Raw genomic sequence first — 24,198 nt, forward strand, 5'->3', positions numbered from 1 at the left:
TAACAGGTCTAGACGCTGGACTACTGGTATGTAAATAACTTTGCACATGCTCAACTGCAACTTTAAGTTTGCTTCGACTGCTTAAGTTTGCTTTATCTCCTTTGAGATACAATATATTGATTTAAACAGAACCACTGGAACAGAGTTAATGTAAAGATCTGGACAGACAGTACAGGGGGGACTAAAATGTAACAGCCCAACAAAACCATCACTACACCACCAGCTGAGTGACCTCATAGGAAACAAAGACCATCTTCTTCCTTTAGGAAACATCTGGGCCAGCACTTCAGTTTTACAACTGATCAGCAGAGTGAAAAAAAAACAGGGCAGCGGTGGGATGGCGTGTCACAGCCTGGTTTCACTTTTAACTCTGTGGTAGAGGAGTAATCGGGAGGATTATAGGGGCAAGAAGGAAATGACCCTGTAATTCATTGTTTCCACTGAGAACTCCTCTGAGGCAGCAATAAGTGTACTTAAACTGTATATCATACTTTTTTTAATCAAAAATCATCCACCTATAATGATTATGATGTAGTTTAATGACATATGAATTTTAAGTGATTTTAAGTTTACACCTTGGGCCCTGGAATAGTGATGTTTCTGATAGTTAATAGACCAAATGTTTAAAATCATCAGATTATCTGACAAAGAAATTTATTGCAGCTGTCAGCTAGATTAATGGAGAAAATAGCCAATAGATTCATTAATAATGAAGATCATCATTAGTGGCAGCCATAATTACTATCATTTTATATTCTCATTTTTAGTATTAAGTTGTACTTTTGCTACTACAACTGAAATAATTGGGTGGAAGAAGTACTCAGATGCTTAACAGCAGGAGTAAAAAATGGCATTTATACATTATATGACCAAAAGTGTTTGGAAAACCATGTCCACACTTTGTTTGGGCTGTTTTTCCTGGTTTGGGTTTACAGTCTTGGTCATGGAAAGCCTTCCCAGAAGAATGGAGGCTGTTCTATCACATTATCACATTACTGCAAATGGTTTTGAAATGAGACATCACTTCACACATGGCTGTAATGTTCATGTGTTCATGTCTGTGGCACCAATATGCAGTGATAAATGTCTGTTTCAAACCTGGTTAATGTTTCAGACCCATCAGTGCACTTCCGGCTTGTCATACAGCTGCAGCCGCCACACCAATATGTGGACGGAGAGACACCATCACAGGATCACCTGTCAGGGAAAGAAGTCACATCCCTGCTGACTCTTCTATATTTCACACCTTAGATTAGACATTTCATGGGAGGGCTGACGGACCTAGGAGAAAACTTAACTGAGCCTTGTCATGAATAAACATACATGTGGTTAAGCCTAACACAAAAACAACACACATTTTGGGAGCAAACATGCCTCTAAGCCCAGATGTTGACAATATTATCTCATCAAAGTACATCTGCAGGTAAACTGGTTCAAACTCAGTAAAAAAAAACAGTCCTCTGAAGTTCACATTTGCAGAATATTCATTATGTTATCATGCAGAAAAATATCAAGCACATATGTTATCTGTGATGCCTTCATGCTTGTGGAGGCTCCAATCAACACAGTCACCAAAACAAACACCAGTTGTGTCATTTGAGAAATAATATACACAGGTTTAACTGTACAATTTCCTTATACTTGTTCGTCTTAGCTCTTTGTGACCCTGACTCAACACCGTAACAAAATTCTGAAAAAAGAATATATAAAATGTGAGTGTAACACTAAAACAGACAAATATCACTGGTAACAAAACATTAACTGTGTTCATTTAGATCAAGTCAGGAGAAACAGTATGCCATGCCCACTTGTTAAAAGTTAAAAGAGTTAAAAGATTAAATATATATATTTATCTATTAATTTATTGGGTTTTTTTAAAATCCAAATAAGTATTCTATACCTAGAAAACAGTGTTCAGTATTGCTAAACAACCATGTAGGCTAAAACTGGAGCCAAGCTGCCACCCGAAAAGCTTTATCAAGTAGTAAGAAGACAACCCTGTTCACACTCGGTAGCTATTAGTTCAAAAAAAGTGTACCAAGTAATTTCTTAAAAATGCTAAAAACAATGGTTTTGTATTCTCGGAAGTTAAGTCAAAATAAATTAACTCTTAAAGTTGGGCTGGAAATTCAGCCTGGCTATCATTAACAGTCTACAGCTTTACACACCTGTTCCTCATTTAGAAATGTCCTCACTGATAGAAAGTTTAACTTCTGCTGCTTTTAAAGCTAGCTTGTCCCATTAGCATAAATTCGACCGGACAGTGTTATTAGCTTAAGTTTAGCTTAGCAAATGCCCATCATTTCCATCACAAAAATACATTAAATACATCTTACCACCACTGAAAAAGCCCTTTTCACGTTGTAACTGAAAACAGGTTACATTCGGCTGTCACCAGCAGCAGCACCTCCATCTGGTCAGGACATTTGCCTTATGCTTCGCGCATGCGCAGAGCCACACGTGCCTGTGCGCGAGGGCACCGGCTATTTTCTAGCGTCTTAGCCTGTAGTATAGACTGCAGCACTCATATTAAAGGTATATTACTATTAACTATGAAAATGTGTAATTATTTTTATTTTATTATATTTTAGCACATATATATACACACACACATATATATATATATATATATATATATATATATATATATATATATATATATATACACAAGCTACATGAAGCTACATGTCCTCTGAATATGCTGTGAAAAAGTCCGGTCTCTGTAGGCAGCCCAGGCTCCACAAATGGCAACAAAAAAAAAAACAAAAAAAAAACACCTCCCTGTATAATGCAATACAGTTCAACAACACCGCAAAGTACATACTGCAGAATGGTCATAAAGTGTCATCAACACTTCCCTGAAAGCGTTTCAATAAAACCTGAACATTGTAACCTTTATGAAGCATTTACTGACACTAAAGGACTGCCCCTCTATAAATTACCAAAAGGTCAAACTGGAGGTTCGAAGTAACTTCATTTTTCTAAACACATTGAACACATGGAATACAATTCAGGTTTCTTTCAAACTTAAGAACCATTTTTCACCCTTTGGCTCCTACTGTATATGGAGAAGCCCTGATTTCCCTCCCTCTTGTCAAGATGTAGTGTTCAGGGTCTGGCAAGAAAAGGGCCTGGACCAGCTTGTCACACTCTATGAAGGAGGGACAATGGAGTTATTTGAGGTTTTGAGGAGCAGATATTCTTTACAACAGTCACATTTTTCCACTCTCTGCAAATACGACATTATATTACAAAAAAACACGTATGTCCCAAACGCTTCTTTCTTGGAAGAGATTCTTAAACAACTCCTACCAAAAAGATTGATTTCCTATGTTAATGAAACCTTTGGCTCAGTTCTTGACACTACAGACCACATTCAAAAGCAGTGGCAGATTGATACGGAATGTTGAATATAAAAAAATGTTTGGGCATCAGTCATCAAGATTACTCATACTATCTTGAGATGTAACACTGATAGAGAGATGCAATTTAAAATCCTACACAGGCTTCATTGTACACCATTATTGAGGGGCAGGATTGCTCTAAATGTCTCAAATGCAATTCAGAAGTTGGCACGCATGCACATATGTACACATATATGCACATAAATGAAGAGGGTGCCTTGATAGGATATGATCTGGAGCTATCACCTCTTCACTGTATTCGAGCAGCTTAAGTGGATGATGTGAGGAACAGCCATTATGCTGAACTGATTGGAATACTCTTGCACATAGCAAGGAGGACTGCTCTCAAATTTTGGATCTCTGGGAACGTCCCTGCACTGGATGACAGGTATAAAGAGGTATGGAGAACTATCCCTCTGAAAAAATTGAATGTCACTCTTCTTGACAATATTGAGGGATTTATCAAAATAGGTCAACCTGTCTTGGACACGGTGGACCCCTCTGAACTGGACTTTGTTATACTTGATTAATAACACACAGCAGACTATAGCATAACCCTAGCAATTCTGTTGGTGGTGATGTGTTTTTTTTTCTGGTTTATAATAGTAAGGTTGTTAATCCTGCTGTTTTTGTGTTTTGTTCAAGGTGGTTCAAATGATGCAAAAGGGGGTTCTGTGAATATCTAGTAATGGAGATATATGAAACTGTAGCTGGAACTTAATGAAAATAATTATAAGAAAATAACCTTTATGAAGGGAGGATGTATTAGAGGCCTCTTGTATTAGACTGCATTAGTATGGCTAGGTGCGCCTATTAAAGTGGCAACTGAGAGTATCAACTGTACTCACAATATCAGACATCACGTTGCTTAGGAGCGATAAGTGTTTGCTTAAGTTACCATGGTAGCATCCCATCTGTGAGACAACATTGTGGACATGCATTGACCTTTTGAGATGATCATTTAACTTGTATCATAGTGTGATAGTGAATGTGATTGCAGTTACATGCATGGAGAAGATGTAATCAACAGTACTAAAATTTAAAATGATAGTTTATTCATGTTAATAACACTGCAATATTACACAGTAATAGGCTTTTCATGACCAGATTAACCCATATTCACCTGTATCAACAGGAGCACTGAAGTACAGCCTAAATCAATACAATATTATCTCAGATACTGTATCTGTGACCATATGCACCCATAATGAATCAGCACAGAGTATCAGAATGTGAACATTGCATAAGTAAAGAACTCATAGAAATGAATCACAAAAAGCCCAGCAGGCAACATTCCTCTAGAGGCACTGATGTGTCTTTTTCACTTCATTAAAACTAATGTATGAAGTCCAGTGAATTGCAATGGACAGTAGGAAGATTCCAGTGTGACCAAACATACAGCACAATAAATCAAGTTACATTGCTTCCGTCATATTTCACATGTACACCAGACATATTTAAAACCAAATAAAGTGATGACATCCTGTGCAACAAGCAGTTTGAACAAACCACCCACAGAGATCCTAAAGTAATAAAACAACGGAGTGTTTTGTATAAATATTAAAAAAGCTTAAATATCCTATGAAAGCTCCTAAATCCTGAGGGGACTGGAGCTTAGAGTGATTGCACAGAAAGACAATAGAGTATTGATTAATACAGTACAGTGACACAGAATTGATTTGACACCAGCCTGATAATGAGAGTGGCCGGTCATGCACATCATGCCTGAGTCAACAACATGCTACGACGACAAGTAGCAGCCCACACTGTGCCACATTCACCCCGTACAGGCAAGTCATATTTAATCATTCGGCTTCAGAATACCTCCCAAGATTAAAACAAGAAAAATGAAATTGAGCCCTTGTGCGTGAGCCATTGTCCTGTCAGCTGCGTTCATTTCTTCTGGCAGTAGTTGCTGTAATTGCTGCAGGCCTCCTGCATGTCTGTTAAGAAACCTGGAACCCCTTTCTGCACAAAACAAACACACAAAGAGCGTTTATCAATGAGCGTCATGAACGAATGTGCCAAGAAGACCCACCCAGGTGGGGCAACGAGGAGAGGAGCTTGTTGACATCACCCTGCAGCACATCTGTGAACAATAATGATGGAAAACCATAAAGCGGGCGGATGGATGGAGCTCTCCGAGGCCTGTGAGTGAACCCTTTTAACACCGTCTTTAAAGCCTTCATCAAAGATCTGCCTGAGTAGGTCAACAACCAACATGTGCACATTTTGATGATGGCGATGTGCTGGAGGGAAATGGTTTCTTCACCACTTCCACATGTCAGTGAAAGTTTTCCTTTTAATAAATTTAACTCTAAATACATTATGTTGTCAAATTATTGAAAACAAATGTTTCACTGTCACTTTCAGCCTTTTCTCAAATCTACAATCCATGTCAGGGCCTTTCTTTTTTTAACAAGGTTGTCCTCCAACAGATACTCTTTGATTTCTTCAAATGTGTAAATTTACAATTATGAGTATAACATAAACATTAGAAAGTACACATTTCTCTCTCTCTCTCTCTCTGTGTTTAGGCATTCTGTCTATTAGGTGTTTTCATTGGTGGATTATGAGACAATAGGCCCCTGGACACAGATATGCAAAAGGACCCACCACCTCTTCAACACAGGAGCAACTGACACACAGACTTTGTGGTGGTTTTACCTCTTCATCTTCATGTTGATGTTGCTTTGCATTTTGTAGTCACTATGGTTTTTTTGTATTTCTTTGTGGTCAGTTTGTGTAGTTTTTGGTTTTTGTGTCTCTGTCGGAATATTTTGTATTTTTTTTCTGTTACTCTGTGTCTCTTTGTGGTCTTTTTATGTGTCTTTGTAGCCATTTTGTGTCATTTTTGTTTTTTGCGTTTCTGTGAACATAAATACTTTGTAATGTTTTTGGTCTTTTTGTGTCTCTATGAGGTAATTTTGAGTCTGTTTGACATCATTTTGTGTATTTTTGTCATTCTGTCTCTTTGCTGTCTTTTTGTATCTCTGGACATTTTATGTAGTTTTTGTTTTTTGTGTTTCTGTGGACATATTTTGTAATCTTTTGTCATTTTGTGTCTCTTTGTCATCATTTTGTATGTATTTTTGTCATTCTGTGTCTCCTTGTGGTCTTTTTGTATATTTCTTGGTCTTCCTGTGTCTGTCTGAGGTCATGTTGTTGCCTTCTGAGATAATTTTGTGTATATTTTTGTTGGGGGTTTTTTTGTCTTTTTGTGTCTGTTTATGGTAATTTTGCATCTCTTTGATGTCATTTGTGTATGTTTTGTCTTTTTGTGTGTCCTGGTGGCCTTTTTGTATCTCTTAGTGGTCATTTTGTGTATTTTGTGGTCTTTCTGTGTCTCTCTGAGGTCATTTTGTGACTTTCTGAGATAATTTTGTGTATATTTTTTTGTCTTTCTTCGTCTTTTGTGCTGTGGTTTTATGTCTCTTTGAGGTTATTTTAAGTCTCTTCTTGAACTGTACATGCTATTTTGAGTGACATTTTGTGAGTGAAGAGGGGGATTCCTGACACATTGGGGTCCTGGGCCTGCGCCTAATAAGCCTGTTCAGTAATCCATCCATGAGTGTTTTCGAACATGGTCTCAAGAGTGGATGCATCTAAAACTGCCAACCTGTTCTTTTAATGAGGACAGGGGGAAACAATTTTTTATATTCCTAATTTCTGCTTGCTCAGTTCTCTGAGAGGAGAAACAGTAAAATATGCAAATGACAGCAACTAAACTGTGAGTCTGGCAACAGTAAATGTGGTGATGGAGAACAGGGTACAGAATGTAGCTGATAATCCGTTGTTGTGGATATAGTCTCAGAGTCGCGCATCGATACACAACCACCTCTGTCATTTTTTACATTCCTAGTCTGTTTTTAGTTTCTTTTCCTTGTGCAGCTAAGACAGAATAATCCCCACAGGCAACCATTCAAATCAAACAAATCCCCTTCCTTGTTGAGAAATATCTCCAGACGAAGCTGGTTTACTGTACATAAACTAAACCCTTTTCTTTCTGCTGTAAGTCACAGTGGATTTGCTGGTCACTATATTGTTAATTTACTTCAAAAACATGAGAATAATTCAACTTACAGACTCAAATCTTTAAAGCAGTCATGTTAAGTTCCACTTTATTGATCCCAATACGGAAATTCTTAGCATGTGACCTATCTGCAACTGTTCAGCGAGGCCAGTGCCCCTTAAGCTACTTAATGGGTCAATCAGGTTTAAAGCTGTATTAGTTTTATGCTTGCATTGTTTGTATGTATTGCAGTAAAATGACTCTTAAAGTGAAAGAAACATGGGGCACCCACAAGTTCACCTAATTGAGCGGACGCCCCATGCACAAAGGCTTTGTCCTTGCCACAGCAGCTTGATTCCAACCCACTGCCCTCTCTCTCTCTTGCCCTTTCATTCTGGATGTGTCCTGTCTGATAAAGGCAAAAATGCTGATTTTTTTTAAAAGGCACTATGTGTAACAATGTCAGTTGTTCTTTGAGACAAACAAATTTTGCAGTCAAAAGTGTGTCCTAGCACATGTATTTACCTCCATCAGTGTATCTAACTATGTCCATAAGCTCCGAAATTCTCATTTACATATACATTGCAACCAGTGTCTCATCATGTACGTGCGCCATCTTGAAAATACAGGTACGTACAGGGACATACTTGAGAAATACGGAATCGCCTTTCGCGTTTTCACTTGTCAGTTTCCGGTTTCCGCCTGCAGGTAGAGTAACGAAAAGCAGCAGCAAGCAGGCTAGTCACAAGTGCTGGTGCATTTGAAAACCTCTGGCTTCGTAAGATGGAGGATCATACTTATTCAACTTCTTCACTTGAAAAGGAGACATCTGCAGCTCAGCCTCACACACCTCTTCCCTCTCCCCGCATCACAGCGCTGCTGTTAGCTGTTAGCTGCTGTTAGCGCTAACAGCGGCTAACAGCAGCTAACAGCTAACAGCAGCGCTGGCCTGTGATTGCATTACCTTTCTCCTTCGGCAGCTCTCTCCACCTGGGAAAGGCTGCCCCGATATTGACCCTCATTTTTTGAATTTGCCCATCACATTGCCTTTTTTTATTCCCTTTGCACTTTCTTGGCGACGAGGATTCCGTCTCCCGTGATGCTGCATATGCATGATCATGCATTATGCTCAAAGAGTGGGACTTTGTTACAGTATGCTGCAGTAGTGCCAGGGTAGTAGCGGCGCCACTAACAGCGGCTAACAGCTGTCAGCGGCTCAGTGATGCGAGGAGAGGGATGAGGTGTGTGAGGCTGAGCCACTTGTCAGTTGTCAAAAGACAAGACGTGATTGGTTTGTTTAGATTTACACTCGCCCAAACAGTCCTACGTTGTAAACACAGCCAGCATGGTGAGGAGGGGGGGTGTCAACTCGCGTCACGTGTGTCTGTGTAGAAGCCTGAATGAATACTCCATGAAGTATCGGATGACATGGCATCATGACAGAGTGCGCTATCCGTTTGAATGTAATATGATTTCAGCGTTAGATGGGAGAAATTCCTACACACTGTGGCTTTAACAAAGTAAATAAAACATGCATGCACTCACCTTCGCTGCCCAGTTCACCAGCCACGTAGGAATCATGCCACCGGGATTGTCAAAGTAATTCATGAAAACTGAAACAAAACACATGTTCGTTTTTAATATTAGGGAAAAAGTTAATGATTTATTTTAATAAATTGTTTGCAGACCTCACATTATCAGTCAAAAATCAAAATGGAGGACTCACTGATAAGTGTATCATAACAATATGACAACATAGTGTTACTGTTAACAAAATTCTGTTGTTTAAATTAACAATTTAAAGCGAAGTCCAGCGAAAAGCAAACACATTTTACATGACTTTTTCCACTGAAATGCTTTACACAAGAACAAAGTGTTGATCTATTGAACATTAATTTGATTATTTTCTGTTTTTGCATACATATACTGTACCATGCATTGGTGCCCCCAGAGGCGGGGGCATGGCATGGCCTCCTGGTGAAAATAATTCGGAGGACGACATTACTGTCTTTAAGAGGCTGTCGTGCACCCACTTTTTAAGCTAGCACAAAGGTAGTGATATCTTGTGAAACTAGGCAACCTATTCCAAACATTAGTACCTGCCATGATGTGTAATAATACTGATTAAATATTCAAATTAATATCACAATATTAATTTCAGAAATTTATCATTGTTTAAAGTGGAAACATATTCAATATCCTCTTGAACCCACAACTGTTTGACATCTTTGCTGTACCCTTATATCCCCTCACCATATGTTACCTTTAGTTCCACACCCTCCATCGCTCTCCATGGCGACACTCTGCTTGTAGTCTTTGACCCGCAGCACGTCACTCTTTTCTTCACATGGCACCTCTGCCGCACTTTTTGCCAGGATCACCCAGATCTTCCTGCCGTCCACATCCAGGTCTCTCCGCTCCCTAATGTACACATACTGAGGGAAAAGCTGTTAGGGAAGACAGTCACTCTGGGACAATAGGCCCCCCATTACAGCCTGATTTTAACTTTATAAACCATACTTGATGCTTCAAGAGAAAAAACAATTAGTGTTGTTAACATTTATTTGTCCATGAGAATTGTCTGTGTACTGAATATGGTTGTGTGGACCAGAAGGATACATCTCTGTTTGACAGAGGAAATGGGTATTTTACTTCCCAGTAGATTGCAGTCTGTCCACCAAAGTCCTCTTCATAAAGCTCTGTATAAAAAAAGAATAAAAAAGAAAAACATTAATAATAAACAGCAGGTAAACATGAGATGTAGGACACAGGATACACTTAAAAGTGGCTTTAAAAAGTGTAATGCTCAAATCTGAGGATACTCTATGTTGTTTTCCATCTCCTATGTAAAGTAAGGGAAAAGAATGGCAAGGGAATTAAGATTTTCGCTAATAAGGTTCAAGGCATGCTCTTGAAAAGCTGCCCAGGACCAAATTGTGCAATTATTTGTAATAATAAACAACTGCAGCCCCACAGAAGGCTGAAGTTGTTACAACACAGCACAGTTTCTTGTAATCCACATCAAATAGATTTGGCATACAGTAAGTAGGAGAACATGTTGAGGCAGTTACTACGAGTTGCAACCAAAGACATGCTTTCTCACTCTTAATCATACTTTGCAAGACATTTTAAAGCCAATCTTCAAATTTACTTCGGTCTTCTAAGAGTTTGTCCAGAACTCGGATCAGTTTCTAAACAGTTATCTGAGACTGGTCTGTAGTGTTAGGCCAGTCTTTTGGTCTAATGCATACACTTTAACAAAAACAAAGATGTATTTTAAGCCAAGAAGCTTAATCACCCTACCCCCTGAATTAAGAGCCAAGTGTTCATGGTAACAATCAGTGATACCTGCTGATCAGTGACACCAAATTGCCAAAAAGGGGCAGAATGTGGCTCACAGCTTGAGGTTTGTTAATAATGTTGTTGAGGCAGTAATACTTTCTCTATATTTTTACATTCCTCCTTGGATTTCTCCAGTAATTGTCATTAGAAATGTTGAATTTTTCCAGAAACATTTTCTGCTGGAGTGAACAATTTGAGGCAGCTGCTCTGTCCGCCATGTTTTGTAGTTCAAGAGATAAAGTTTCTACATTGGATAATCAAGAACCAGACTAACCAAAACCAGAGTAAATATCTGTCTGAAGTCTCACTTTGTCAAAGTCTGTCAAGAAACCAATGACTGAACAATGGCTGTTGCAAATATTCTGTGATCGGTTTACTGCTAATGAAGCTAGCTGTTAAATTAGCTGTTTAAGGCTAACGTGTTTTAGCAGCTGGAGGCAGCTTTTTGTAATTGTTCTTAATGAGAATTAAAAATGTAGAACTTTTTGCTTGCTGTTTTTGCGTTGCTACACGCCTTATGTTTCTGCACTCTAGACACCTGGCGTTTTTTTCCAGAGCGCTCCTCGTGTTGAAGAACTTTTAATTCAGGAACTTGCAAGTGCTGCTGGTCTACATGTTCTTGGAGGGGGACAAACCACAACAAACAAAACCAGAATAACTCTGCTACCACCACAGACAGCAAAGACTATCCAAAAAACGCCACTATGGAGGAAAAAGCTACGTTGGCTACTAATAAAATTACATTTGTGTCCGAGATGTCATCTGGTATATGTGATTTTAACTTTGTTTCTAACAGACTATGCAGCTACAATACAGACAACATGTTACCTGCAGGTTACTGTGGAAATGCATGAAGACAAAGATAAATTAAAAAAGTTATTACAGTATATATAACCATGCCTAAATCTAGAGAGAGTAGAGACTTCTTCAAGACAAGATCTAAGAAGGCACATGGAAAAGGCTACGATATCAGAAGCCTACTTGTGTGCTACAGGCAGGAATAAGTGATTTATTCATGGTGAATATCAGAAACGAGAACAGAACCAATGATACTATGGTAAAAATGACGAGTAATTCTTAAACAGGAAAGAAGAGGCAAAGTCGAAATTGGATGGAAAGGACAATGGCAGTGGGAACCTTGCCTTACTGGGTTCTGTTTTTACCTTTCACATATGTATCCCAGGCTTTCCGATAGGCCAAGTCCATGTAGACATCTGCACACAGCTCTGGAGTGCAGGTGGAGAGCACACCCAAGATTTTATACTCATAAAGTCCAGTTTCCTGAAAACAGCACATGAAAGTTCTCTCTTCCAAATGCAGGCCGTACATGCCACACCCACAGTATGTAACTAATCCCAAACCACACAACTCTAATTACAGCAAATCTGCTTTACACCCTTTCTCACTCCAAGTGCGCTGGATTTTCAAAAGCACAGAAAGAGGTCTGTGGACACTTTTCTCACTCTTAAATGCAATACACCCCAGAAACTGCGTTTATAGTTACTGATTTTGTGGTCAAATGCAAGTCTTAATTCAAATTCAGAAATATATCAGTTTAAGGTTGCCTTGTTTTCCTCAGCAGTGGACAGCACATCAAGACCTCAAACCCAAACACGTGTATACCCTTAAAATGCTATTCCCTTGATAACAGGATAGCACATTAGGTTTCTGGAAACTCAAGCAGTATTTCATCACATCACTCTTACATTTTAAGGCAAATATGAACAGATTATGCCCTCTCTCAAGGGTCGGCAACCTTTACTATCAGAAGAGCCTTTTTTTTTTTTACCAAAAATAAAAATAACAAGTTTTGTCTGGAGCCACAATACATATTTGAACCTTATAACGAAGGCAACACAGCCTGTTAAGTCTTAATTAGACTGTCAATGTTACTAATAGGTGTAGCATTCATTAATAGGTTTTACTATGTGGTAGGCTATTTAGGATTATTTGGAACATCTGGATGCACATTTAAGTTGATGAAATATTTAAATGTTTTTAAATTTGGCGTCTAGGTGCATTATTTGTTTAGTCCTACAACAATGATAATTGAACATGTTAAAAAAAATAGTCATTATTTATTTCCATATAATTTTTTTTCCTGTCAAAGCCCTAGGGAGCAACTGGAGAGGGCTCCAGAGCTGCAAGTTGCCTACTATCTGAGTGACTGTCCTGACCCTAGTTAAGTGCAAATTGCAATGAAATTGAGAAACTAAATGAAGACAATATTGTTGGCAACAGTACAGGAATAAGCTCTATATACTGCAAATAAAATATTATGTTGTAATCATAGTTGCTCATCATGGATGGATCATTTTATTTCATAAAAGCATGTACTTACAGCATGTTGCAAAATAAGGGGTTGCCCACAAATGTCTCATAATCACAGAACTTGTCTATTGTTTGCTTTTAGTATGACCTTAGAGGTAGAATTCAAAAGCATTTAGGGAATGATGAATGAATTAATGCATGTAGTTTTGGACTGCATTTTACTTAAGGCTGATTTATATTATTGTTGTTCCCCTTTCATTAATTTAAAATGAATTAAAATGACTGCCTTGATGTGCCATCCCTATGCCGAGTTTATTCTAATTTTATACATGTATTCAATCAGTTTCCCGATTAAATCATATGTCCCCTTTGGAGAGGCAACATTAAATTGCCAGATTTGTAAACGGTGCAGCCGGTGTTGTGTCCCTACTGGTTTCCAATTTAACTGGTTTCCTTACCGAACAGCCGCAGATGTGCTGCGCCTCCGTCAGCAGATTCGTCACAAATTCACAAACATACACAACATATTACTGGCGATTTTAAAGTCGCAGCCCACATCTACCACAGCGAATATGCTTCTGTAAGTGAGCACTACGTACCAGCGACATTAAAAAAAGAAAGGAAAGAAAATATGATATACACAAATTTGCTTCAAGCTGGACTCGATAGCATGTCAACAAAAGACAATATAACACTAACCGCACGTCTACCTGTGTGAGTCACTGAGACGCACAGAGTGCATGGCTTTCCTCGGGTATTAGTAAGTTACGTCAGCATCCAGGTAACATTTTGATTTGGGCTGACCTGAGACAACTGCTTACCCTCGGCTTGCCTTGAAAATATCCAAGCATATTTATCAGTGTTTCTTGTTCCTTTTCCACGAGTCTACAAACATATTCAGTGCCACATTACAGTCTGTACAACACTGCACACTATGACAAAGCCTGTCATGTTTAAAAAGTGACGATCTAACTCGGAAAATGCTCTCCAAATACGCTAAATAACATGTAAATAAAAACCAAGCACTTATAGCCACTGGATCATTACAGATGAAAAGCAAGGACTGACATTTAGTTTTTTGTGTAGGCCTACTTGCACTTTTTAAAAACCTAATTTGAGTGTTACATCAGTATATGATATATATCATATGACATATGATATGACGTAACTTACTAATACCCGAGGAAAGGTGTGCATTCTGTGCGTCTCAGTGGCTCACACAGGTAGACGTGCGGTTAGTGTTATATTGTCTTTTGTTGACATGATATCGAGTCCAGCTTGAAGCAAATTTGTGTATATCATGTTTTCTTTCCTTTCTTTTTTTAATGTCGCTGGTACGTAGTGCTCACTTACAGAATATTCGCTGTGGTAGATGTGGGCTGCGACTTTAAAATCGCCAGTAATATGTTGTGTATGTTTGTGAATTTGTGACGAATCTGCTGACGGAGGCGCAGCACATCTGCGGCTGTTCGGTAAGGAAACCAGTTAAACTGGAAACCAGTAGGGACACAACACCGGTTTCAGAGCCCAATAGCTTGCTCAGTTTCCGCATATTTCTCATTTTGGCCGCTAGGGCATCGCTGCTGATTTGTTTATTAATGCTGTCAATAATTTATTCACATTAAAAAAATAATGTCAGATCATTTCAGGAGAGAAGGAGAGGAAATCGGTGCTGATACCGACGCTACAGGCTCTGCAGAAGAAACCCAAACCGACACAGACTCATTCATTCATACAGTCAGTCACCAGCAGCAGCCGTCTTCCTGTTGTAGAAGCAGCAGTTTTATCAATGTGTCGCACCTTGTCATAGAGCCGGTAGATTTTCACTCCCATGGTCTCGGTGAAGAGCTCCCATCCTCCATCCAGCTGCGGCTCATCCAACTCCCTCCAGGCGCTCTGAAATTCCTCATCTGTAAACTGCAGCGACATGACGGCTCCTCTCACAACACCTGACCTGTCACCCAGAGGGAGTCAAACACCACGCTTCCGGTGACGCCTATCAAAATAAAAGAGTTAAACATTTATGTAAGCACAGCGCTATATTTCTTCACATTTTATCAGCTAGAGACGATTACCACCACAAAACTATACCTTTTTTTTGTGAAAATAGTTGCTGTTGCTTAAGACTATGGCATTAATCGAAGGATTTAAATGATATAGCCTACTTTATTTACTCATGGGTGGATTATAAGACAGTGGGCCCCTGGGCACAGAAAGGCCCCACCACCTCTCCCAAATTGGTGCAATACAAAGACTATGTGGTGATTTTGTGTCCCTTTGTAATCATTTTGTGTCTTTTTGTGGTTGTTTGGCCCCTTTTTGTTGTCATTTTGAGTCTTTTCTTGCTCTACATGCTAGTGACATTTTGCAGGTGAATGCTAGAGGGGCCCCTGACACTTTGGGCTGCTGGGCCTTTGCCCATTTGGCCCGTTCAGTAATCCATCAATGCATGTACTTCTATGTGATATATAGCTAACATCTGAACAACTTTTTGCCCTGTAAAACTGACTTAGGTGTAAACTACGGGAAACATTTTCATAAATATTTGCTGAGTAGAACAAACTGCAACTGTGCAGTTTTGTTTGCATGATGAAGTGTACAAACATAACATAAGCAAAAACTACATCCACTACTGCAGGCACATCTGTCAGTTCTTACTGTCACACATACAGCAAGATAAATGAAATCCTTTGGCATAAAAACCTTGTTAACCATGTGACTGGTTTGTTATGAAATAAAATGATGACCTATCCAGCAGATGACTGTGCTCTGTGACTGTATGCTTGTCGTTGCACATGCATCCCCTGAGCATGTTATTATCCTGAATATTCCTAAAAACATGTTTCAGTGTGATTGCAGAAGGAGATGACAAGTTAAATATCCCAGTTCATATTTATTTGTGTGAGATCATCAGTGTTATGCAAGCAGAGAGAAAATCCCTCAACACAAGGGAGGGAACAACCACAGTGTAAATGTATTTACAGTGTGTTCAACAGGTGTGTGTGTGTATTGTAGAGCATAAATCAGTAGCTGTTGTGGGACGTTTATGTAATCATGTCAACAACAGTGATCCCTGAGAGGGTCTGACACACAGGTCTCACATACTGGGAGAGTGTGGTCAGCATGTAAATCCAGATAGAGACAAGACGATTGTCATGTTTGACACAGGGCTGCACTGTTAATCAAGATATCAAAATAACAATATGGCCAATTGCAATATCCAAATTGTGGGAGCTGCAGTTTGTTTTTTTTTTATAAAGGTAAAATGTGTCACAACACCATTATAAATGTAGCACTGTGGTACTGCAGAAAGGTCCTAGCCTACAAATCATACTCTGAATGTAAGGGAAAATGTTTGTTTGGTAAGGACCTCAGCAAAAATCATATCATCATCATCATCGTCATCATCATTGTCATTGTCATAGTCATCATCATTTTTCTAATTATTTCAGTGAAAATGAAATGCAAAAATTGTCATCTCCATGAAAATTGTGGCTCATCTTGCAATTGCAGCACCTGACAAAATAATCAAATCTTTTTTTGTTGTTGTTGTAAGCAAGCCAATGTTTCAAACATATGTTTAACATTTGTCGCTTGAAAAAATCACGTTACATTTTAATCTTCAAAGAGATCAACTCCACACTTGTTGCACTGACCTCTGCAGGTTGAAAGATAAAGGCCAAGAATTTTACTTTACTTGTTGTCTGTGACCACGTGGACTTGTAAGGTCCAGTGTTTTTGCAGCTTGACCCATACTAGATAGAGACTAAAGGTGTTTTCAAACAGCACCTCCATTGCTTTTAATCTACCATATTGTGAGTCATCCATTTTTAAGGAGGTGCAATAATGAGTCATTATACTAACCCTTTAATCAGTTTTTGTGTATCCTAGAAGTGTCTTTCATTTATGATGTAGTTCAATATTATGCTCAGGGATGTAAAGTAGCACCAGCCACCAGCCAAATGCTGGTAAAATATGCAAGTGTGCAAGTGGCTTCTGGATTTGCTTCACTCACCAGCCAAAAACAATGATAATCTGTTGACTGGCTGTCAGATTTTGGGATCAACAGTGACAGGTGGACAGAAATAGTTAATTTACAATCCTGGATACCCTGCATATTTTTTGTAATGTTGGTGATTTCTTAATTTACCTCCATTTTGTTGATTTTTTTTTTATAATATAATATAATATAATCGCTCGCTCATATTCAACATGTAAAGTTTTGAGGTCCAGCGGCAGTGTCAAGCTGTACAGAGTCACGGAAATAACCTTTCAAAATGAACGCATCCAAGGAGCTAACAGTAATTGCAACAGAAAAAGATTTATTTTGAAATGCACAACCGGAAAAGGTATATTCCCTGACTTTTTCCAGCTTCACTCTCCAGTCATCGATACTTGAAATAGTTGTTCTCAATGGGGATGGCAGTGTGACCAGCAGTCTGAACCTGAGGACCTCACAGGGGGACGCTTCTCATGAATGGGAGTCAGATTCCAGCCCGGAAAGAGAAGCTGTTTGTTTGTCGACTTCAACCAACACACAAGAAAAACAACATTCAGTTTTAATTAGATGAAACTGACTGAATATTTTATGAGCGTCTTCACACAGAGACAAGTTTGACTGCAGCAGAGGAGCACTGTGGAGACTGTGCGACATGGAAAACGGCTGTGAGGTAACTAACCCTTCTTCTCTCTGTACAGAGCTTTGCCGAGCATGGCAAGTACATTCACCTCACTACAAATAGCCTTAAAGGTTACTAATTCTCTTATTACCAGCACAGGCCAAGCTCCATAAAAAGTTTATATGGCGGTGGTGCAGATTAATTTGCTTGTTTTTTTGTTTTTTTTTGCCTGACCGTCAATGACAGCCTAAACAAACACTGAACATGCATGTAACACACCTGTAAACACAGTAAAAGACTTATTAGCCTATTGGTTGGACTGTAGAGGCAACATTAATTTATGTCGACCCCTTCTTTTGCTTTGGCCTCACATCTTGAACCTTTTCCCCCCTAATGCTTCCTTTTCTGTAAATGTTTACAGGCACGAATTCCACTGGATTTTTAATTAAAGGGAACAGGTTTTCCTTTGGCTTGAGCTCTTATAAGAGAGAAGTTAGTTAAGTCCATTAGTGAATAAAAGTAGCTCTTGTAATTAGAGGTTCTGACTCTACCAACTGTGTACCTCCCTCTTTATCTTAAGCTGAAGATGTTCTCAGTGATAACAAACTGTTTTCAGAAGTGAATCTGTCCTCTGGGGCTGTACGATATAAACATGCAATAAGGTTGTATAATATCGCGATAACATCAGATGTCTATTATGGCTATCAGTTGCCTTGAATAAACATAAATAAACAGATGTTAAAGTGCACTCAGTTCTGGAAAAAATGAAAGGAATTTATTTCCAAAATTATTTTACTGAGGCACCAACACAAAAAAGAATGAAAGTGTGGGTTTTTCTTTCCTTTTCTCTCTCTCTTTTTTGAATTATTATTTTTCCTGATACTGTCTTCAGCTAGCCTATGTGTCTAACAAGCAAATTTACATTGTGGTTTCCAGCTAAGACATACCCCTGCACTTCTATGGGACAAACTCAAGTACCCCTACAGTACATCAACAACAGAACTACCTGTTTGAATTTATCATTACCTGGATATTATTTAAATCTACTTAGATCATTTTTTCATACATTCCTTCCCATATTTTACCATATTGTTACAGTACTTTTTTCCATACAATTAAATGGCACAAGCATAGGCTAGCCTCCTATTGGCAGAAACTGGACTTTTAGCTATTTTTATATGCATTACTTTTAGCTAACGTTAATTATTTCAACTGCATATTCATTATTTTTATTTAACTCCTCAGCCAATTACTCATTACTTTTAGCTAACTGCTAGACTTGTCTGCTCGCTTGCTAACTACTTTTCATGTACTCTCATTGGCAACATCTATCTATCTATCTAATCAAAGTTTTCTTTAATTGAATTCAAATTTGCAGAGCTACGACAGAATATTTCTATGTCCCCCCTGGTAACCGCTTAAGTACCCTCTATATACAGGTTGGCCTACCCCTGGTTGGGAACACTTCTTACCAACAGTTTTGGCTTTAAATCTTTAGATTAACAACAATGCCACTAAACTGTAAAGTTCAAACAAAGTCTGATGTTCCTCCTCAGGTTGTTTGTTGTTCTCAGATTGTTCCTTTTTAATTGTTTTAGAGTCCTAAAAAGGCAAAACCCTCCATTACCCATAATAAATAGCTTAAAGGTAAATAGCTTGAGGTCTAAATTGGGGCAGTACATGTCAGAAAACAGTGAAAACAGTACAGAATATTTCCCAAAGTCCAAGAAGATGTATTCAAATACCGTGTTTTATCGTTTGCTTGTTTTACCAATAGTCCAACACTGAAAGAAATTCCCTTTACAATTCTAAATGACAAAGAAAAGCAAGAAACTCTCACATCTGATGAGCTGGAAGCTGGTCTATAGAGCGAGTCAGACTTCTGAACTACTTTCAGAATTTCTACAGATCATTTCTGCACTTTTAATGAAAAGGATTAATTTAGTGTTTGTAAACCCTGACAGTGATGGAAAGTATGACTAACACTGTCCTGCCCATTTATTGTCACTCAGAGTCTGAATCACAGCTCTCCATGCAGCAGACGAGAGGGGGGTAAGGATGAGTGCTTGTGAAATTGCTAGTGATTTCGTAGCTCCTCGCATTTCACGGAGCAGTTTGTAATGTCATATCCTGCACTCTCCAGGGAATGTCTCAGCTCGTGCAGGGCTGAGTGGTCCTGCGTCATTCAGACATCTCCTCTGACTGGGTCAGAAGGCGGCGGGGATTGTGCAAGGAGGTTACTTTAAAGCAGCGTGAGGCGGACAGAGAGCGGTGTTGAATTGTGAAATGTGGTGTTGAATTCTCACAAAAAGCCTCTGCAAGGTCCCTTTGGGAAGTTTGTCCTGTGTTGAGCAACAAGTTTGACTCTTTGTATTTTCACTTCATGAATGGTTTCTTTTTCCACATAGACTGGGAGACCCTAGCAAGGAAAAGAGGTAAAAGGGCAACAACAACGAGGAGGAACCATCTGTGGTTGGTTAACAGAAGTTCTCCTTTATCCTGCAATGCCAGAAGAAGCTAATGAGGACGCCATGAGAACACCAGCCACTCCAGAGAAGGCTAACAACAACGAGCACCCTGTAGCTACCACGGTTAACATCCCCCTGGTCAATGAAGTCCAGCTGACCGCAGCCACCGGCGGGGCAGAGCTTTCCTGCTATCGCTGCACTGTCCCGTTTGGCGTGGTGGTCCTCATCGCTGGCATCGTGGTTACTGCCGTCGCTTACAGCTTCAACTCCCATGGATCCACCATCTCCTACTTCGGCTTGGTGCTCCTCTCGGCTGGACTGGTGCTGCTAGCATCCAGTGTGGTCTGCTGGAAGATGAGACTGGAGAGAAAGAAGGAGAGGCGACGGGAGAGCCAAACCGCCCTGGTGGCAAACCAGAGGAGTATTTTTACTTGAACTAACAGCTGGACTTATATGCTGGTCTGAAGAGGCCTGATGTTTCAATCGAGTTGGAGAACCAGTTGCGGACAGATGTTGTCCAGCCTGTGTTGGATTCCCAACCTGTAAAACTTTTAACCACAAACTCTAAAGGCCCAGAACTTAAAGCTTTGAAGACATTGTAGGGGATTTATTTGTCAAACAGACGTCGAGCATCTGGCGAGCTGGGAATGCAGCCAGAAGGAATGTATCACAATTAAGATGAATTACCACTGTGCGAAGCGATGTAGAGGAAGTCTCCCATTAATCTGCTGTTGGATGTGGCGGCTTTGATTGTAATGGGAGGGATTGTGGTTTTGAAAGGCCCAGGAGAGGAGAGGAAAACTGGAAAATCCAGGACAATGATTCATGCCTCATTTACTACACTTCATCTCGGGCATATCTGTTTATGAAGTCTCAGCGTTCATGTCACAGGGAGTGATTATGAATTGCCTGAAATGAAAGTATGGTACTCCATATGAGGATTTTGTCTAAAATCTGCCTATATATTCTGTTCAGATTAGATGGCACATGATATTAGAGAGAATATTTAACCTTACATACATATTCTCTTAAAGCACTTTGATTATCATAATCATCATATTCAGTATTAAACAAAATCTGTTAACAGATGAAGTCAGTGATACATCCAGACTGTGAGTAGGTTTGCCAATTTTGGCAAATTTTTGCAAATCCAAATGCATATCTTGTTTGGTGATGATCACTTATTGTCCAATGTACTTCCATACTGTAAAAACTGTTAAATGTAGCATATATTTTGTTCTGATGTAATCATTTGCATGTATTAACTGTTGCCAGGACGTCATGAGGTTTAATAAACTCATTGATACTCAGACATGTAATGGTTTCACAGTTGCGAAGAACGGGGTTCAATGATTACAAGAAACTAATCATGCTGACTCATTGAATTGAACTGAATATACTTATTTTGAACATTATAAGAAAGATTACATGTATATGTAAAAAACAAACAAAAGTGGAAACTTAATCTTATTAGATCAAACCGATGTTGACCACTAAGTTTTCGTTTGGGGACATAATGTACAGTTGAAAAAAGGTAATAAATCAGAATATATCACAATATATTTTATCACAATACTCACCATGTCGCAATAATAATAATAAGTATCGTGACATATCGTATCATGGATCCTCAAGTGATTCTCACCCCTAATATACATCAGTCTTTCAATAAGCAACATAAATTACTATGTCATGTACAAAAAAGAGTAGAAAGAAGTAAACTGCTAGACTAGTCCGACCCCATTTCTATACTTACTACGCAATCAATCTCAACCAACTCCCCTCTCCAGCATCCATATCCTGAACTAAACCACTCTGTTCATGCTCTTCCTACATAATTAACAACACTAATCAATCAAGAATGTGAAAAGAATAAAACCTATAACAACAGTACCACCACCACAGTGTGCTTTACGTTCCCATTCTTTATTTCTGTAGCTTGCATTATTGGGACTCTTGAATACTGGTTGCAAGAGTTAATGGAATAGCTCAGCATTTTGTGAGATTTTCTTATTCAGTTTCTTTGTAAGAGTGAGATGGGAAGATAAATACTACTCTTGTGTCTGTGTATTGAGTCAGGACAAGGTTAGCCCAGTTATCCATCTCCCCCTGCTTCAAGTGTTTACGCTAAGCTAAGCGAACCATGTTCTGCCTCCATGCTCAACACACAGAGATGAGATCCATGCTCTCATTGTGCTCTGGGAAAGAAAGGGATATGCTTATCTCTCAAAATGTTGAACTGTTCCTTTTAAATATCTGTGTCAGAATCTGGTCAATACATCAACAAACAACAACGAAACCACAAAAATATTTTTGATAAGGATTTCTCAACGTTGTGTTTTGAGGAACTGTGACTAAGACACACTGATGGGAACATTTTCACATTTGAAAAGTAAACTTGTTGCTGCCCATGGGTGGACAGACGATGCAGTGATGACACTGTTCGCCGCAGCACATCTTTAGCATTTCTGTACTGATACGTTTTATTGCTGGCCGACATATAGACTGATGCTGATTATGAATCGGTGATGCTTTTAATGTTTATAGGAAGTCTCACTCTTGATATCAGTGTTTGTATTTCTTAGAGACAGTTTATGTATTGGAGAAGTGATGAGTTATTACATTAACAGCTCTTTGCTTTCAGTGCTGAATCGAAGGAAATGTTTCTTTCTCTTGTGACATTCATGGGTGCGCCTGAGTCTTCACACATAAATATACAGCTGGTTATTCAAAATAATCAAGTTGAATAACGACATGTGAAATGTGAGGTCATTCCAAAAAATCACTTATCTCAAATGGTGTCTAGTCATAGAGTTTGGTTTTCTTTGCTAAGAGTTATGAGATTTTGGCACCCTTCCTAACACAACAGAGGTAAATGGAATTTTGAATAAATAAACCAACAGCAACATCTAATGCCATTAACACTATTCCACTATTCACCAGATATATATTTCTTTGGAGATGGTTACTGTGACAGATCAGGCAATCAGACTCATAAATTCTTGGACAAGAGACACGGCGGAGTAGACATTGGATCCTGACCAATCAAAACCCACGGTCTTGTCATATGCATAAGTCACTGGAAAAGCAGAGGCCGATACTGACTTTATTCCTCTTTTGATTCATCTCGTTTACCCATGTAGTGCAGTCAATGCTGCTATCCATCAACGTCACAGAACAAGTTAAAGCAGTCAAACTAAATGAGAGAAGGCACAAAGATTGTAAGGCATCTTAGATACTGCATCAGTTGCGTTCCACTCTGATACACTACATGGGATAAGGTACTCACTTTAATTCTCAACACCATGTCTATCAAGTATGGCCAGTGTTGAGCTGATTTTGTGGAGTCTGATATGGAATTACTGTGGATAATCCATTACTTTCTACCAAAGAAATAGTCCTGCAAACTCTGTATAACTACAACATTGTTTCTGTGAGGGTGTTGCTGTTGAATATGTGTAATTTGTCAATGCTGTAAGCGCTATATAAAAGGTCAAATGTACCTCTACTGGGGTGGAGGCAGACATCTAAAAGATTAACAACTAAAAACTGTGGCAAATAAAAACAAAACATTCGCCAAGAGATTCTCAATCTTAAATCTTTCTTGGCCCTCAATCATGGGTGGAGGTGGTTTAGTTGTTGTCTCGGGATCTAAGAATTTTGCTCATGTGATCACAGATGACCTTAAAACTACTGCAGTTCTGGAAATTTATGTCATGTGATAACAACATGCAGTGATAAAGGTCATGAAATGTTGCTGAAAGCACCAGAAAGAACAATTAAGTGAAACTTGCAAAAAGATTTTTCTGTCACATTGAAATGTGAAGAACCAAACTTTACCCTCAAAATCAAAGCTACCTGCATAGCTTGACACCACTAGATGTAAGGGAGAAAGTATGTTTGGTTTTTTAATAGTTTAGGTGAACTGACCCTTTAACCATCTATTTCCAGTCTGTTTCTTTTACCATCTTTTAGTAGCACTTCATTAAAACAATCAAAACATGTGACTTAGTAAGACTCTGAATAATTTACTCCACTAGTTTATAAATCATGTAAATAATCATCCACTCATTTCTCTGCCG

The 24,198-nt window shown here is 38.9% G+C and overlaps 2 protein-coding genes across 2 annotated transcripts; one reads left to right on the forward strand and one right to left on the reverse strand.

Moving 5' to 3' along the window:
• Positions 1-4,437: 4,437 nt before the first annotated feature.
• Positions 4,438-15,065, reverse strand: LOC125879681 (phosphatidylcholine transfer protein). The gene is made up of 6 exons (XM_049561674.1): positions 14,830-15,065; positions 11,922-12,039; positions 10,036-10,115; positions 9,680-9,851; positions 8,962-9,029; positions 4,438-5,372 (listed from the first exon to the last, which is right to left on the reverse strand). The coding sequence occupies exons 1-6, from the start codon at positions 14,956-14,958 to the stop codon at positions 5,298-5,300; spliced, it is 642 nt and encodes a 213-aa protein (XP_049417631.1). The 5' UTR covers positions 14,959-15,065; the 3' UTR covers positions 4,438-5,297.
• Positions 15,066-17,423: 2,358 nt separating this feature from the next.
• tmem100a (transmembrane protein 100a) lies at positions 17,424-22,829 on the forward strand. The gene is made up of 2 exons (XM_049561675.1): positions 17,424-17,699; positions 20,057-22,829. The coding sequence occupies exon 2, from the start codon at positions 20,153-20,155 to the stop codon at positions 20,549-20,551; it is 399 nt and encodes a 132-aa protein (XP_049417632.1). The 5' UTR covers positions 17,424-17,699; positions 20,057-20,152; the 3' UTR covers positions 20,552-22,829.
• Positions 22,830-24,198: the final 1,369 nt, after the last annotated feature.

Source organism: Epinephelus fuscoguttatus, linkage group LG19 (assembly GCF_011397635.1).
Source record: "Epinephelus fuscoguttatus linkage group LG19, E.fuscoguttatus.final_Chr_v1".
Taxonomy (NCBI): domain Eukaryota; kingdom Metazoa; phylum Chordata; class Actinopteri; order Perciformes; family Serranidae; genus Epinephelus; species Epinephelus fuscoguttatus.

What these genes read in the sequence shown, in the direction of transcription:
- LOC125879681 (XM_049561674.1), bottom strand. Translation starts at nt 14,958, where the DNA reads ATGTCGCTGCAGTTTACAGATGAGGAATTTCAGAGCGCCTGGAGGGAG. An exon ending in TCTACCGGCTCTATGACAAG is followed by an intron (nt 12,040 to 14,829) that starts GTGCGACACATT and finishes TGCTGTTTTCAG; the next exon opens with GAAACTGGACTTTATGAGTA. An exon ending in TGGAGGGTGTGGAACTAAAG is followed by an intron (nt 9,030 to 9,679) that starts GTAACATATGGT and finishes GTTTTGTTTCAG; the next exon opens with TTTTCATGAATTACTTTGAC.
- tmem100a (XM_049561675.1), top strand. Translation starts at nt 20,153, where the DNA reads ATGCCAGAAGAAGCTAATGAGGACGCCATGAGAACACCAGCCACTCCA.